General features: G+C 50.2%; 2 protein-coding genes across 2 annotated transcripts; one reads left to right on the forward strand and one right to left on the reverse strand.

Annotated features, from left to right (window-relative positions):
• The first annotated feature begins 2,314 nt into the window (after positions 1-2,314).
• LOC129631689 (p53 apoptosis effector related to PMP-22-like) lies at positions 2,315-4,389 on the forward strand. The gene has a single exon (XM_055552869.1). It carries the CDS (start codon positions 2,477-2,479, stop codon positions 3,029-3,031), a length of 555 nt encoding a protein of 184 aa, XP_055408844.1. The 5' UTR covers positions 2,315-2,476; the 3' UTR covers positions 3,032-4,389.
• Positions 4,390-4,543: 154 nt separating this feature from the next.
• LOC129630655 (cytochrome P450 2F3) lies at positions 4,544-16,646 on the reverse strand. Its single transcript, XM_055551160.1, has 11 exons — positions 16,618-16,646; positions 16,337-16,418; positions 14,710-14,901; positions 14,456-14,618; positions 12,189-12,338; positions 8,539-8,699; positions 8,089-8,265; positions 7,546-7,687; positions 6,598-6,785; positions 5,988-6,129; positions 4,544-4,835 (listed from the first exon to the last, which is right to left on the reverse strand). The coding sequence occupies exons 1-11, from the start codon at positions 16,644-16,646 to the stop codon at positions 4,654-4,656; spliced, it is 1,608 nt and encodes a 535-aa protein (XP_055407135.1). The 3' UTR covers positions 4,544-4,653.
• Between the last annotated feature and the right edge of the window lie 291 nt (positions 16,647-16,937).

The following is a 16,937-nucleotide window of genomic DNA, read 5'->3' on the forward strand; positions in this document are numbered from 1 at the left end:
AGCTCTGTGCCTCTCTTAATTTCCATCTTGGCTTTAGCATCTCCTTGTCTTCCATCTGGAGAAGGCATTGGCACCCCACTCTTTGAACATCTGTCTCTCCCCATTTCTCAGTTCCTCTCTTTCTCCTCCTCTGTCTCACTCCCAGTCTTTGATTTTCAGGATCTTGCTCTATATATCTCTCTGTCTCTTCCTGTCTCTTTTTCTTCACCATGTGTCTCTCTTTGCCGTCTGTGCATCTTTCTTTCTTAGGACCTGTGAATCTCCTTTTCCCCCTCCACCTCTGCATCCCTGCCTGGGCCTTGGGGCAGACTTGGCTTGGGGTGGGAACAGCATGGGGATTAGGGAGCCACCACCCCATGTGGGGACTGCCTATAAGCCTCCCTCTAGCTGGCTCCATACTCAGCAAAGCATGTCCCCATTTCTGAATGACCTTGGGAAACTCCACTCAGGGAAGGGCCTCCCACGTCACCTCTGCCTCTGGCTGGGGGGCCAGCCTCATTCTGTCTGCCTCCAGCTCAGTGAAGCTTGAGATGCCTGCTCTTTGAGAAAAGCTACTGTCAGCAGGATTGTCAGCTTGTCAAATCCAGTCCCAGGTTGGGAGGCCCCATGCCTGGGACTGCTATCCACCCCAAAGGGAGGAACTGTAAGACAAAGAGACAATTCAGTGAGAGGGATGAGAAATGAGGGAGAGTTTCAGCCTTCCAGTGCCTCACTTCCCCATTAATTGCCCTTCCTCTCTGTCTTTCTCTGGTCATTGTTTTGTTTCTTTCTTTGTCTCTCTCTTCTATTCTCTTTACCTCCCCAGGTCTCAGTCCTTGTTATCTCTCTACTTTCCTCTATGTCTCTGACTCATAAGATTTCAAAGAGCAGGGTGGGAGCCAGAAGATCTGCTTTCTGCACCCAGCTCTGCTCATTTCTGACTGTGATCTTGGGCAAGTCACTTCACTTCTCTGAGCAACCTCAGTTTTGCTGTAAAAATATATAATAGCACTTCCCCAGTGGTCCAGTGGTTAAGAATCCACCTGCCAATGCAGAACATGAGTTTGATCCCTAGTCTGAGAAGATCCCACATACTGAGGGGCAACTAAGCCCCTGTGTCATAACTGCCGAAGACTGCACACCCTAGAGCCCATGCTCCACAACAAGAGAAGCCACTGCAATGAGGAATCTGTGCACAGCAACTAGACTAGACCCTCCCCCTGTTCACTGCAACTAGAGAAAGCCTGTGTGCATCAAGGAAGACCCAGTGCAGCCAAAAATAATAAACTAAACAAAAGCCTACCTTATTTAAAACAATGTATAACAAAATTGCTTTGCACCATGTGTATGTGTGCTAAGTTGCTTCAGTGGGGTCCAAGTCTTTGCAACCCTATGGACTATAGCCTGCCAGGCTCCTCTGTCCTTGGGATTCTCCAGGCAACAGTACTGGAGTGGATTGCCATGCCTGCCTCCAAGAGATCTTCCCCACTCAGGGATGGAACCCACCTCTCTTATGTCTCCTGCATTAGCAGGCACGTTCTTTACCACTAGCGCCACCTGGCTTTGCCCCATAGGAAGATTTAAATGAGGCATTTGGACCAGTGTGTGAATAGCAAGCACTAGGCGGAGAAGGCAATGGCACCCCACTCCAGTACCCTTGCCTGGAAAATCCCATGGACGGAGGAGCCTGGTGGGCTGTAGTCCATGGGGTCGCTAAGAGTCGGACACGACTGAGCGACTTCACTTTTCACTTTCATGCATTGGAGAAGGAAATGGCAACCCACTCCAGTATTTTTCCCTGGAGAATCCCAGGGACGGGGAAGCCTGGTGGGCACCCGTCTATGGGGTCGCACAGAGACGGACATGACTGAAGTGACTTAGCAGCAGCAGGTAAGCGGTAGTACTTGTGATTTCCCAGTCTCTGTGTCTGTTTATTTCTCCGTATCTCTCACTTTCTCTGCTTACATCTCCATCTTTGTACAGCGCCCTGCATCTCTGGCAGACCTATGGAAACTTTCTAGGCTGCTGTCTTTTTCCTGGCCTTGGTTTCTTTACTTCTGACTTCACTCAGGCCCTCCCAGCCTTTACCTCCAAGTCTGTCTCCAGGAAACACTTTCTCCCATTTTTTTTTTTTTTTTTTTAACTTCCCTAAGAGTGAGGGTTGAACGCATCCAAGCCAGGTGTCTCCCTTCTCTGCAGCTAGACCTTACTTCTGTCCATCCTAGAGGACTGTCCTCCTCCATTTAATTCAGCCAAGGTAGGTTTGAATCTATTCTAAAGATAATTTAATAGAAACTGATACAAAAAGCCTTCTCCGGAGTCACCGGAATCTAGGTGGGGCGGGCGCCACGCCCCCGCTGCCAACCCCGAGCCGCGTCCTCCAAGAGCCGCCTCCTCGCGGCCTCTTCCCTTTTGTCGCGCTGCCCGCGCTCGAGGGCCACTCTCCGCCGGTGTCTGAGCCTCGCGCGCTGTTCTCCTCCCCGCCGCCGCCGTCGAGATGCTGCGCTGCGGCCTGGCCTGCGAGCGCTGCAGGTGGATCCTGCCGCTGCTACTGCTTAGCGCCATCGTCTTTGACATCATCGCGCTGGCCGGCCGCGGCTGGCTGCAGTCGAGCGATGACAGCCAGACGTCCTCGCTGTGGTGGCATTGTTTACTAGAAGTCTGCGACAGCCTCATGACGTATGCTTGGGGAAGGGCAGCCGCCGCTATGCTGCTCTGCGGTTTCATCATCCTGGTGATCTGCTTCATCCTCTCCTTCTTTGCCCTCTGTGGACCCCAAATGCTTGTCTTCCTGAGAGTAATCGGAGGCCTTCTGTCCCTGGCTGCTGTGTTCCAGATCATCTCCCTGGTAATTTACCCTGTGAAGTACACTCAGACCTTTAACCTTCACTTCAACCCTGCTGTCACTTGCATCTATAACTGGGCCTATGGCTTCGGGTGGGCAGCCACTATTATCCTGATTGGCTGTGCCTTCTTCTTCTGTTGCCTTCCCAACTATGAAGATGACCTGCTGGGCAATGCCAAGCCCAGGTACTTCTACACATCTGCCTAAGGTGGGGAATGAGCAGAAGAACATCACTGCTGCTGAGATAGAGTCCAGAGAAAGAAAGTGTTTTCCCCTGGAATACTTTGAACCTGTTTTGGGGACAATGTTCATATCATTAAACTATGGTCAAAATGCTAAAATAATCGGGGGAAAGTGTTTCTTAAGTGGTGTTATAGTTTCATATTCATCTTTTATATATGTTTTGTAGTGTTAAGTAAGACTTACTTCTTTTAATTAATTACCTGATTATTAAGTTGGCTAAAAGGTTCGTTCAGGCTTGTCCATAAGATTGATGGAAAAACCTGAACTCACTTTTTGGCCAACTCAATACTAATATGCCAATGTTTCCTTATATCTAGCAATACCATTGATATTGCATTTGTAAAAGAATATGAGTATGGAAGTAACCACATAATTTATAAGGTAAAAATGAGAAGGCTTCAAAGATTTGAGTAAATCTGGTTAGGTTTTTGTTTTTCCCAGATGGAATGGGTTGGGTCTATTAAGGACTGAGGAGAAGAAGAAGATACTGGTAAAAATTGTCAGTGACTAAATATTCTAAAAGAAACACAAAAAATATTTTTTCAAGCCTTTGGCTATTCAAAGAAGCAAAATTGGTTCCTAAATGCATGTCATTTGTGAGAATTTCTAATGAATATCATGAATAATTGATTTGGGGCTAAGCTTTCCATTAACTTAATATGACATCTAGGAAAGTATTCTTTCATGGCCAAAACCTGTTGCAGTAGTATGGCCTCCTTAAGCAGTGAAATCTTAAGATGAAATTTTCTCTTTTAAAGTGGTTCATAGGGTGGGGGTGTGGTAGAAAGCTACTAGTAATTCTGTGCTCTTTGGTGTCTATATGCTCTAGACCAGAGTAGACTGGATGAAAAAATGGACTGGTCTAATTCATTATGACCTTTAAGTAGTATTAGGTTGTTCAGTAAAGCATTAGGAGGGCCATTCCCATCACAAAAGTAACATTAAACAGCCTAAAGAGAAGACATGGCTTGAATTTTTCATCTTTGGCTTGATCGGGCTCTAATCATGTAGACACAGCTTCTGATAGATTGCAACTGTAAGCAAAAACTTAAATATGGTTAAAAACCTGGTTTCCCTTGGTAAACAGATTAAAAATATCTGATGTAAAACATTTAACAGGAGAATTCAGGAATGTGGGATTTCTCTGACTTGCAAATATGGTATATCACATGGAATATTATTATTTTTTTACTATTTGTACTTACATAATGAAAACCAATTCATTTTATATATCAAATTATTTTGTAAGTTGTAAAAATAGCAGTTGCAGTTTTATTATGAACTTTTCTCAATAAACCAGGTAATATTAAAAAAAAAAAAAAGCCTTCTCTACCAAATGGTGTGCAGTAGAACGAATTCTGTGGATTAAACAAGGCACGTGCTTTCCCTTCCCCATGGCTTTTTCTGCTTCAGGGGCGCAGAAGGTAAAGACAGGAATGTTGGGGAAGGGCACGCAGCTGGCGCAAGGTGATAGGAAGCGAGTGTGACAGCGAGAGGGATGGGGCGCAGGGGAACGAGACGATGGATCGAAGCACCCCTCCAGACAGGCCCCATAGTTCACAGACGAATCTGGAAGGGATGCGGCGTCAGCGTGCGAGCACGCAGAGCTGGTAAGGCCGGGGCAAATTGCCGAGACCCGAGCTGAGCGGGGTCAGATCAATGTCCTCGGGCGCCCCCAGCGGTTGCAGCGAGAAGCTCTGCAGGATGGCGGTGAGGTAGAGGAAGAGCTCCATGCGCGCCAGCGCCTCGCCCAGGCACAGCCGGCGTCCTGCAGGCAGAAAGGACGGGGAGGAGCAATGAGACAAAACGGGGTGAAGGGCCTCCTCCACTTTCAGAGGAAAGCATGAGAATAATGACTGGGGACTCACAGACCCCTCTATCTAAAGGTCCGGGACAGACAGTTTAAGTATATTGTGGACCTCCTACAAGTGCAACCTTGCAGGGATTCGAATCCTGACTACCGTTACTAGTTCTGTGATCTTGGGCAAGCCAGAGTTTCTGGGTAGGTATCTGAAATGGGGAGGATAATAGTGCTTCATTAGGTTGCTATGAGGGACTTTTCCTGATGGCTCAGACTGTGAAGAATCTGCCTGCAATCCAGGTTGGATTCCTGGGGTCAGGAAGATCCTTTGGAGAAGGGAATGGCTACCCACCCCAGTATTATTGCCTGGAGAATTCCACGGACAGAGGAGCCTGGGAACCACTGAGCAACTAACGTTTTCACTTTTTTTAAGGTTGTAGTGAAAGGTAAATGGAGGTGAAACAGTGAGAATATAATGCTATGTCAGTTTAGTATGTGTGGGAGCTGGCTGCTCTAAGCCCTACTATCAGTTAATTTCATCCTTATAACAACTCCCAGAGGTGGGCTTTTTTATGATCGCCATTTCATAGATGTAAAACCCGAAGCACAGAGAAGGGAGGGAGCATATCCAAGGCCGAGCCATTAGAATATAACAAAGCTGGGGTCTGGCAGCAAAGTGCATCTCTTAGCCACCACTCTTACAGTTCTCAGAGGTAGCACTGGTGCACAGTAGGCAATGTTGTAGGTTACCTATTATTATGCACCCTACTACCTTTTCGAACACTGAATTACGCAGGAAAAGATGTTTTTTTCAGCCGTTTAAAGACCAAAGGCAAGAAAAACCAGAACCGCTTCAACTGCACCACCCAGTGGAGAGACTGATAATGACCATGTCCAAGTTAGATGACAATCCTGTTTCCCTGCCTCCCTCCACAAGGCTTTCATTTGCTATCAGCCTGTAGGGGAAGAGTTGGGAAGGAGAAAGGACATCTGCACATCTAAAGCTGAGGATTGGGTGGGATGAAGAAGTGAAAGGCTTTGGAGAGTTGAATTAGGCTTGGGGAATGTAGGTGGAATATTGGGCCAGAAAGACTGACCGGTGCCCCCCACCACTCTCACCTGCTGAGAAAGGCATGAAGGCAGGGCTCTTCTTGAAGGACATATTGGCATCCAGAAAATGTTCAGGGTTGAATTCCTTGGGCTTCAGAAATTGGCTGGGGTCGCAGTGAACTGTATTAAGGAGGGTGATGACATCGGTGCCCTGCGTGGGTGGGGAGGCAGCATCAGTGGCCGGTTAAAAGGGCTGGGAGGTTCCCAGTAGAGGATTTCCACTCTACAGAGCCTGGGTCTACATCAGGAGTCCAGGAAATGGGTATGGGTGTCTAGGGTTCCCAGTGACGGGTGCCGAAAATGATTCTGTTGGGGTCTAAGGTAGGGATGTGGGATACCTTCCTTGTAGAAACAAATCTGGGGTTCTTGGGGAGGGAGTAAGGTCTCCCAGAACAGTGTTTAGGTACAGGGGGCCCCAGTATGAAGTCTCAGACCTTGGGGATTTCAGAGAGGGGTCCTAGGGGTCACAGGGAAGGGGCTGAGGTTCTGGATTTAAGGGCCTCAGATGTCTGTTGCTAGGGCCTGGGTCTTCCTTGCTAGAACCCTGAATGCCCATATCAAGAGTGTGGAATGCCTCTTCCTAAGGTTTTAGGTATGGTTTGCCAGGTGACCACCCCACCCTGGGTATCGTGAAGCCTCGAAAGTTCGTGTCCCGAGTGACACGGTGCGGCAAGCTCATGGGGATGACGTCTGCGAAGCGCTGCACTTCGTGGATCACCGCGTCTGTGTAAGGCATCGCCGCTCGGTCCTCCACCGTCGGCAGCCGCTCGCGTCCCACCACGCGGTCGATTTCCTCCTGGACTCGGACTGGGGTGGGGGGAGGGGAGAGCGGTTGTTGAGGGGATAAGCAGACTCGACTGTGCAGAGAAGAGGTGTGTGCATGCGTGTGGAAGCAGTCCAGCCACTGCTTTCCAGTCGAGGTCGGGGTCGGGGGTCGGGGGACGCTGCAGGGGTGCATGCGAAGGTTAGATGGAGGTTCAGAGGGAGGGGCTGGGTTCAGAGATGCAGTGAGGGCGAAAGTTTCGTCCCGCTTGGGCTTCCAGGGGCGAGGTTGTGCGGACAGGGTGACAGGGCTGCTTGGAGTCCAGGTCCCACATGGGATTGCCGGCGGGACTCCGAGGACTAGGGCCGCTGGAGGATGGATGGAGAGAGCGGGGTGTGCAGGACAGCTGAGAAATCAGGGGTGGGGCGGGCGACAAAGATCCAGTCGGTCTCCGCACAGCGTCCAGGCGACCAGGAAGGTTCAGGGGAAGACCCAGAAGCAGGGTTTGGGGAGGCGGGGTCGCAGGCCGTGAGGTGGGAGGGGAGGGATTCTTGGGCAGGCCTGGGCTCTGGGCGTCTGTGTGAGTTGTGTGTGCAGGGTCAGAGATGAGTCCCAAAGCAAGGCCTTGCGGACGGGTCTCCGTCCGGGCAGAATATGTGGATCGGGAGAGCCACGTGAGTGGGGTCAGCCTCCAGTGGGCTTGCGGGTTTGGCTGTGGTACCCAGACGTGAGCTGGCGGCTCTCGCTACCAGGCACACTGGGCGGGCGCTCAAGGTCTGTGGGCGGGGCTTCCGGCGCTCGCACCTTGCACTTCTTGATACTTCATGAGCAGTCGGAAGGCGTGGCGCAGCGTGGTACCCACGGTCTCAGTGCCGCCGAAGAGCAGATTGTGTGTGGTCATCAGCAGAGTATCCATGATGAAGTGGCTCAGCGGGTCCTGCTTTTCCTGCAGGGGTTAAGGGCCCGGGATGTGAGCCAAGGCGGAGGGAGATCTTTGGGCGCTGAGACTCTGCGACCCACTCCCCGCAGACCTGCACAGCTGCTACTGGGTGCCAGTTCAGCGCCTCCTCTGTTCAATTTCCTTTCCTTGGGGGATCTGGGAAGTGCGGAGAGCAGGGTAGGGAAAATCTCAGCCAAGCGGCCGATAAAACAAACCCTGAAGGATTTCTTAATGAGCCTGTTAATTGGCGGAGGCCCTGAGTGGCCCCAGAAGAGCCCGGTGATCCACCTTCACTTCCTGGATGTGGGGAGTTCAGACCCAAACACGCTCATCTCGAGATCCTTGTTGGTTCGAAGCAGGATGGAAGGTCAGATCAGAGATGGGACTTCCAGGTAGGGCTTACTTACCTGTGCCATCTTGGTAAGGAAGCAATCAATGAAGTCTCGGGGAGAGTTTGGGTCAAGGGAAGCCTGGTGTTCACGGACGCTGCGGGCGATGAGGTCCTTCATGCGTCCGTAGTTCTTAAAAAGGCGTCGGTGTGGCCCGGGCACCCAGTCCGGGAGGTTCGGAAAGATATTGTACATCTAAGGATGGAGCAGAGTTGGAGGGGTTGGGAGGAACAGGCAGCAGCAGAGAAGGAAGGTGAAGGGGGGTGTGTGTGTGTGTCTAGGGTGGGGCGGGGCCTGTGTGTCAGCAGAGCCCTGCGGAGTGGGCGGGGCCGCCGCATACTTTGGGGGGCGGGGTCAGACGGAGAAGGCGGGGCCAATAGCAATTCCTTCCCTACCCACTTCTTTCCCGATAGCCCTGAACTGGCGGGACCCCTCAACCCTCTCGCCCATGGAATTCGGTCTCCTGACCTCTCCCCAGGGGCTGCTCATGATTTGGAAGTTTTCATTGATGAGGTGGATAATGGTGAGCAGACGGTCGTCGTCGTAGTCGAAGCGGGAACCGAAGATCACAGAGCAGATAATGTTGGACACGGAGCGGCTCACCACAAACGTGGGGTCGAAGGGCTTGCCTGAAAGTGAAGGGCAAATGGGTCAAGGGGCATGGCTCAGGAGACACAGTGTATGACAAACCAGGCCCCAGGCAGCAACCGCACGACATCCAACCCAACCATATCAGTGTGACTCACAGCACTGAATGCCTGCTCCAGGCCACCTAACACAGCACAACAGCACCCACAAAATATCTGGCAACACAACAGACAGCGCAGAACGCACATGACCCTACACCACATCGACAGCGATACTAAACAGCTGCACAGGGTATTCTTGGTGACACAATACACAGCATACACAATACAACTTTACACCCAGTGCCTGACAACACTACAACCTCACTCAGCAATGACACACAGCAACACAGCCCCTGACATCCAGTGATCTGATGACCCAACGGATCACAGAAAGCAATACCAATACAGGGCATTCCCACATTGGCCATTACACAATAGCACAGCCCAGAAAACTGAATCTGGAGTTAACTAGACATAGTCTGGATTTTGGCTTGGCCTCTTAGTCTACATGTGACCTAGGGGAAACAAATTCCCTTCTCTGAGCCTCAGTTTTCCCGTCTATAAAATGGGCTTGATGATAGTCTTCTCATGGGGCTCTTATAAAGAGTCAGTGAATGTGTGGCTGGGAATGCTTAGTTAAGGGCCATCATGCCATCATGAGCCAAAGAAAGGTGGTATGGTAGACTGAGTAATGCCCCCCACCATGCCCCCCCCCCCCAAGATGTCCATGTCCCAATTCCAAAAGCCTGTGCATATGTGATTAAGTTAAGGATCTTGGGATGGGAGATTATTCTGGATTATCTAGGTGGGTTTAATGTAATCACATGGGTCCTTATAAGAAAGCAAAGTGAGAGGGTAACAGGCAGGAAGGCCAGGGGTCTCCAAATGGAAGAAATAGCCTGCAAGTGTCAGACATTTTTATCTCTCTTAAGCGGCAGGAGGAAACAAACTAGCAATATTTTTTTCCTTCTCTATATAAATTTAAAGAGAGGTTTCTCTTAAAATACTGTGTTGCCATAATGACACCTGGTTTCGCCTGAAGTTAGCTATTCTTGAGCCTAGAGATAACCAATGCCTTTTTCTTATGAAAATGTTTGTCTTAAGCTATGCTAATGTACTACGCCTTTACCCCAATCTCGGTCTCCAAGTCGGTTCCGCCTCTGGGCCCAGAACCTACTTGACAAACCAGTATGTTATACTCAGATATTGTTCCCCTAATCTATGTAAATGAAACTATTTGTATGGTGGTCTGCCCTTCTTTAAGATTCAAGTTAATTATTTTATGGCCCAAGATAAACCATTTGGTGCCATTCTAAATTTTAAGACATTCCTTTCTTTCATTAACAGACTGCTAGTGACTATATAACATCCAGCTGAAGACTAGCAAGGGGGTACTCTTTCTGCCCCCTTCTGATGCCTGTGTCAGAAGCTTTCTCTATCTCCTTTATACTTTAATAAAATTTTATTACACAAAAGCTCTGAGCGATCAAGCCTCGTCTCTGGCCCCGGACTGAATTCTTCTCCTCCGGGGGCCAAGAATCCCGGTGTATTCGCGTGATTCAACAACAACCTTTCAAAAGGGTCTGAGTAGAAAAGGTGATGTGATGGGAATTCCCTGGTGGTCCAGTGGCTGGTTCTTTGTGCTTCTACTGCCAAGGGCTCAGGTTCAATTCCTGGTTGGGAACTAAGATCAAGCTGCACAGTGTGGCCAACTCACAACCCCTCCAAAAGTGATGTGGTGATGGAAAGAGGGGGAGAGAGAGGAAGAGACATTGGCGGATGCTATGCTGCTGGCTTTGAAGATGAAGGAAGGGGCTACAAGCTGAAGAATGCAGGCAGCCTCTAGAGGCTAAAAAAAGGTGAGGAATTGGATTGTCCTCTAGAACCTCCAGAAGAAGCCAGCTCTGCTGACCCAGTTTAAACTTTGGACCCCCAGAACTGGAGGAGAATAACTTTGTATTGTTTTAAGACATTAAATTTGTGGCCGTTTGTTGCAGTAGCAACAAGAAAATAATTCAGGCAGTTATTATTCTTTTACTTACATCACGTCATTTAATCCGTGAGGTATTACCTGCCACTTCTCCCCCCAGAGTCAGCAAGATTTGGAGATCAGGGTAGAGGGCCATTTACCTTTCTCTGCCTCAATTTCTTCTGTAAAATGGGGTTCATGATAGTACTTACTTCTGAGGTTTGGGTGATTTCTCTTTTCTAAAGGAGAACTTAAAATTTTTAAATTTACTTTGGCCATGCTGTGCAGCATGCCAGGACTTAGTTCCTGAACGAGGGCTGGAAACTGCACCCCCTGAAGTGGAGGTATGGAGTCTGAGCCACTGGACCACCAGGGATGTCCCTGGGTGATTTTTCAAGGTGATATACAGAGTTTTGGAACAGTGCTGGCATATGGTAGGCATCACTTTAAATGTTGATTATTAACTTTTTTTCATGGTTGACAGCTTTGACCTGGGTTTATATCCCATCTCTGGCACTTCCCAGGCACATGACTAACCTTTCTAGGCCTCAGCTTCATCACTTGTAATAACTCCCTAGGTTTTCTGGGAGGGTGCAACTTATCAACACATGCAAAGAGTTTACCATAGTACCTGGAATCTGTAAGCACTGGATAAATGGGTATTAATGTTTGGCATGAGGACTTTGGTATCTAAGACTTTGGTTTAAATCTTGGCTCTTTTACTTTCTAGCTTTATCATTTCAAGGTGGTTGCTCAATCTCTCTGTGCCTCAGTCTTCTCATCTGCAAGATGCATTGTTCCAAGGCTTAAGGGGCTTGTGCCTGAAAATGTGCGTAGCACAGGCCCCCACACATGGTGAGTTTTCAAGAGCAGCAGCAGCAGCATATTGCCCGCCACGATGACAGGCTGCTGCTGCTGCTGCTGCTAAGTCGCTTCAGTCGTGTCCAACTCTGTGCGACCTGATAAATGGCAGCCCACCAGGCTCCCCCATCTCTGGGATTCTACAGGCAAGAACACTGGAGTGGGTTGCCATTTCCAATGACAGGAGCAGCGCTCCAAATACCACACAGAGACAGCACAACAAAGGGGCCAGGACATATTCTGCCACCCTGTGCATGCATGCTGAGTTGCTTCAGTTGTGTCCAATTCTGCGACCCTATAGACCATAGCCTGCCAGGCTCTGCTGTCCATGGGATTCTCCAGGCAAGACTACTGGAGTGGGTGGCCAGGGGATCTTCTCCAGGGGATCTTCCCACCCCAGGGATCGAAACCGCATCTCTGCATTGGTAGGCAGGTTCTTTACTGCTAGCGCCACCTGGGACGCCTACTGTCACCCTACCTCAAGGAAACACGGCGTCACAAACGGATCCACCTCCAGGGGGCGCCTCTCTTATCACGGGTCAAGTGAGAAGCCTCTAGGAGTTCTGAGTTCACACCCATGCTATGGTATGGGGCTGCCCTGACCCCCTAAGTAGGCTGGAGGTGAAAGAGGGGTATGGGCTGCATGTGGGGAAACGGACCTTGGGTTTTCCGAAGCTCCTCCAGCAAGAAGTGTCCTTCTTCCAGGATCCGCTCCTCAATGGTCCTCTTCCCCATGCCGAAGTTGCGCAGAATTTGAACAGAATACTTTCTAAGGACTTTCCACCGGTCTCCATTGGAGAAGGCAATGCCTGGGTAGAAGGGAAGGGGCCAGCTCCACCAATGACCTATTCCCAAGATCGCTGTCAATTGAATCCCTTTTCCCGATGTTTGATAAGAGAAAGACCCCGAGTTTGGAATCTCTCCCCAGCCCTGCCAGTAAGTCCTTTCAGACCCTCTGGCCTGGGTCAGGTACCTCCTTTGAGCTTCCATAGGGCCTTGGGCTTTTCTCCCCACAGTCATGCTTACCCTGTCTCTGTTTCTGCTATCACAGACCTGACCACTCTGGGCTGTCACTGTCTGACAAGGAACCTGCCCCTTCATTGAGCTGTGAAGGCGGGGTGGGGGCCTGTCTTGGCCATCACTGTGCTCCTAGGAGCACAATAGGAGCTGCAATAGGATATGCGGTCTCACATGTGTTCATCTCTGAGTCCTCTAGTCCTCCAGTCCTCAGAGAACTGGATGCTAAAGAGGAAGAAAGTATCATGTTTTGCCTTCATTGTGTGCATCATCTCATGGACCTCTCGTAGCAGCCTTCTCATGATAATAGACTGAGGGTGGAGAGGGGAGGGCCCAAAGGTGCAGGCTAGGTGGAAGAACCCTGCTGTTACCCTATGTACTGAATAATTAGATGCTGGCTATTTCTGGTAACAGATGATGTATATATATCCAGATGTTTTCTGTGTAAAAGTAGCAGGCATTTCTCTACCTCCTTGCATCTGGACAGGTGAGGTCATAAGATCACACCAGGAGACATGAAGGTAGCAAGTGTACTCAGTATCCAATAGGTGTTCTTTTTTTCCTCTCTCTTTTCTTTTAAAAAAAATTAGAACTTTCCAACTTCAGATCCTGGGGCAGCTGGGACCCATCTAGTGTAAGGGCAAGGGGGAGCTGTAATGATTCTTTAGGGGGAGACGAATAGTCCAGGAGACAGGTCTCCAGGACCCCCTTTTCATTTACAGCAACTTTCTTCTTTCTGTCCCACCTCCCTCCCCTTCCCTCTTTTCCTCTTTCCTTCCTTTTCTTTTTGTTCTTTCCTTCTCGTATATTGGGCCGTGCCACACAGCTTCCTTTGAGTAAGAGATTCATGTTACAAAAATTCCACAAGACTAGGTGACTTCCAGACCTACAGAGGACAAGATACTGAGCTAGGAGAGGTTTGGAGTGAGTGATGTGAGTTGCTGGGTGTGAGTTGGGTTGGGGACGAAAGTGGGGATGAGGGGAGATAACGGGGTAGATGAGAAGTTGGGTCTGAGATTAGTGTGGGGATGGAACTGGGTAGAATGAGAGTGATTGGTGGATTGGGGTTGAGATTGAGCTTGGGGGTTGGGTTGATATGTGGTAGTATTGGTTTTGGCGACAGTAGAGGGATATAGGTCAAAAGTGAGACCTAGGAACTGCGTACTTCAGTTGCTGCTGCTGCTAAGTCACTTCAGTCGTGTCCGACTGACTGAGATAGAAAATGGGGCTGGGGAGGAAAATGATAATGGAATTGAGCTTGACTAAAGGATCAGGATGGGTTAATACTAGATTTTACTATGGAGATTGGGAGAGGTTTGTAGTGGGAATGGAGGTTGCAGTGAGGTGTAGTCAGTGTTGAAAGAGAGATGGAGTTGAGATTGAAATGGGAACATGGAAACGGGGTTGGTGGGGATCGGGGAGAAGTGGACAATACAGACTGGGGCCAGATAATTTAGGCACTTGACTGAGATGGAAATTTGATGATGTGGTTAGGGTAGAGAGAAGCACTGCAATGAGAGTTGGAGTTGGATTGGGTTGGAGTTGGGTGGAGATGGGAATGGGTGTAGAAGTACAATTCAAGATGGCTGAGGGAGGGATTTCCCTGGAAGTCCAGTGGTTAAGACTCTGCTTCAAACGCAGGGAGTATGAGTTCCATCCTTGGTCAGGGAACTGAGATCCCACATGCCGCATGGCACAGCCAGAGGAAGAAGAAGAAAAAAAGGTCGTGGTGGGGTTTGGGGGTGGTGAAGGTGGGACAGACTTCACCCTACTTGGCTCCACTCCACCTGGGGTCATCAGTGAGATCAGAGGTCCTGAGTGTCACCAAAATTGGGAGGCCATTCTTCTGCCCTATTCCCTCCCTCGGTGTGGAATGGGTGGGGAGTGGAGGAGGCGGGAGCAGGCTCACCGTTGCCCTTGGTGAAGTTGAAGAAAACAGGGTAGTCACCACGGCCACTGAACTCCTCCGCCTGGTCCACCAGCGCCTCCTTCACGGCTTGGTACCCGCTGAGGACCACCACCCGTCTGGGCCCCAGGTACACCGTGTACACTGCGCCGAATTCCTTGCTCAGCTGAGGGTAAGAAGAAAGAGGTCACAGGGGGCTCTGGGGCCAGGGACCCCTCTCCCTTAGCTCTCCCTTCAGCCAAGCCTAGTCTTTTGACCTTGGTGAGGGAGGTCAGCATATCTTGGGAGCGAAGCTGCAGCAAATTTCCCAGGAATGGGAGGGCCCTGGGGCCTGGGGGCAGCCGGCCCTTGCCCTTTGAGCCGGTGGTCAGGAGTAGACAGACGAGAGCCAGGATCAGGAGCAAGATGGCTGTACTTATGCTGTCCGTGGTGCAGGCAGTTGCAGGCACCTGGGTTGGGAGTTGGGCGGGGAGAAGGCAGCGCCGGGGAGGGAGTGAAAGCCTTTCACTCCTCATCTCCTTCTGGAGACTTGCCTCCCCCAGACCCCAGAAATGGGAGCAGATGGAGAGAAAAAAGGAAGTAGAGAGAGGGAGACACAGGGGATGGGGAAAGAGATGGAAGGAGAGGGGAAGGGAGGGAGAGAGAGAAAAAGGGGCATGAGGTAATCAAAATACAGAGAGACAGAAATCAAGACCGATGGAGGGGGACAGAAGAGAGATAGAGACAGAGAGACAGAGACTAAAAGAGACAGAGTTACATGCAGAGATAAGTGAAAGTGAAAGTGAAGTCGCTCAGTGTGCCCGACTCTTTGCGACCCCATGGACTGTAGCCTACCAGGCTCCTCCGTCCATGGGATTCTCCAGGCAAGAGTACTGGAGTGGGTTGCCATTTCCTTCTCCAGGAGATCTTCCCCACCCAGGGATCAAACCTGGGTCTCCCTCATTGCAGGCAGACGCTTTACCATCTGAGCCACCGGGGAACAAAAAACAGAGTGAGCTATCTGGATATCTGTGCATGTCTGCCTTCTATGTATCTAGTTATCTGTTTATCTATCAGGAGTCAGACATGCCTGAACAACTACAATCTTTTATCTGTCTATCTGTTGTCTATCTTCAGTCTGTTATCTATCGATGTCTATCTATTTAACTATCTGCCTACCAGCTATCAATTTTCATCTATCATCTTTCACATAGGGATATAGAGAGATAGAGACACACAGGGACTGAGACAGACAAATCAAGACAGAGAAATAGCCAGACAGAGAGAAATCACAGAAAGAGAGGCAGACAGAGAGAGACTAGAGAAGGGAGATCGAACTAGAGAAGACACAGAGCTAGAAAAAGAGACAAGAGATGGGGGAGACAGAGATATACCCTGACTGAGAGACATAGAGATGGACACTGACAGATAGGAGGAAGAGGGTGACAAGCAGATGGAGAGAGGAGGCAGAGGCAAGCCCAGAGGCCAGTGGAGAAGAGAGTGACAGACACAGAGAGATGTGGAGGGAGAGAGACAGACACTCAGACGGACAGACAGAGAGACGGGCAGGGGACATTCGACGGAGGCAGGCAGAGACAGCGGGAGGGCATAAGCAGAAACAGACCGAAAGGTGTCCTGAACCCAGGAGTCACATTGCAGAGAGAGATGCCACCTGGCTGGGTAAAGTGCGTCACAAAGAGTGCGCAGTGCCAAGCCCTGGCTCAGAACTCTGAAACGCTCTGGTAAATTCAAGAACAGGGTCCCAGAGAGAGCCCCTGAGAGATAGACCCAGAGACCCCTCAGTGGAGCTGACAAGGCAGACCCCGGCCAGTCTCAGGACAGGGAGATGGAGCCAGTGACCCTCTCTCTTGAGAGTCACCCCCTCTTCTGTGACCAGCCCTCTACCTGCTGAGCTGCTGAGGGGTGTGCTGGAGGGGCCAATCCGGCTGGCAGCGGCTGCTCCAGATGTGTGCCCAGGAGCTCGGAACTGGGGGGTGGGAGCTGCCCTTAAATCATCTCCGTCCACCCCTGCTTACCACCCTTTTCCCTAGTTCATCCAGTGAGTGACTTAATCCCTCCCACTTTCCTGCCTTCCTTGCCTGGGCCGGGGCTCACAGCCAGCTGGAATGAGGCCTCGAATGAGTGCCTTGGGGGCCCTGCCTGCTCCTCACCTGGGCTGACTTTACCTCTTCTCATTGTGGCCAGTGCTGGCCATCTGTCCTGGATTGGGGGTGAAGTCTTCTCTATTTTTTGTTGTTGTTGCCACTGGGGATCCTGGATCTAGTTCTGGATCTGGTTTAGAATTGTAGGGCTTTGGCCAAATGAAGGGGTAGGGATGAGATCAGGGTCTCTGTCCTGGGGTGGGAAAGGATTCTCATTTTCTGGGGCCCCATTTTCACAGCTCTTCTCACCCTTCTCTGTCTCTTGCAGTTTGTCTCTGAAATTCTGTATGTGTCTCCGCTTTGGCCTCTGCATCTTCTTGTCTCTTTTTTATGTCTCTGTCACT

The sequence above is a fragment of the Bubalus kerabau genome, chromosome 17 (genome assembly GCF_029407905.1).
Source record: "Bubalus kerabau isolate K-KA32 ecotype Philippines breed swamp buffalo chromosome 17, PCC_UOA_SB_1v2, whole genome shotgun sequence".
Classification (NCBI taxonomy): Eukaryota; Metazoa; Chordata; class Mammalia; order Artiodactyla; family Bovidae; genus Bubalus; species Bubalus kerabau.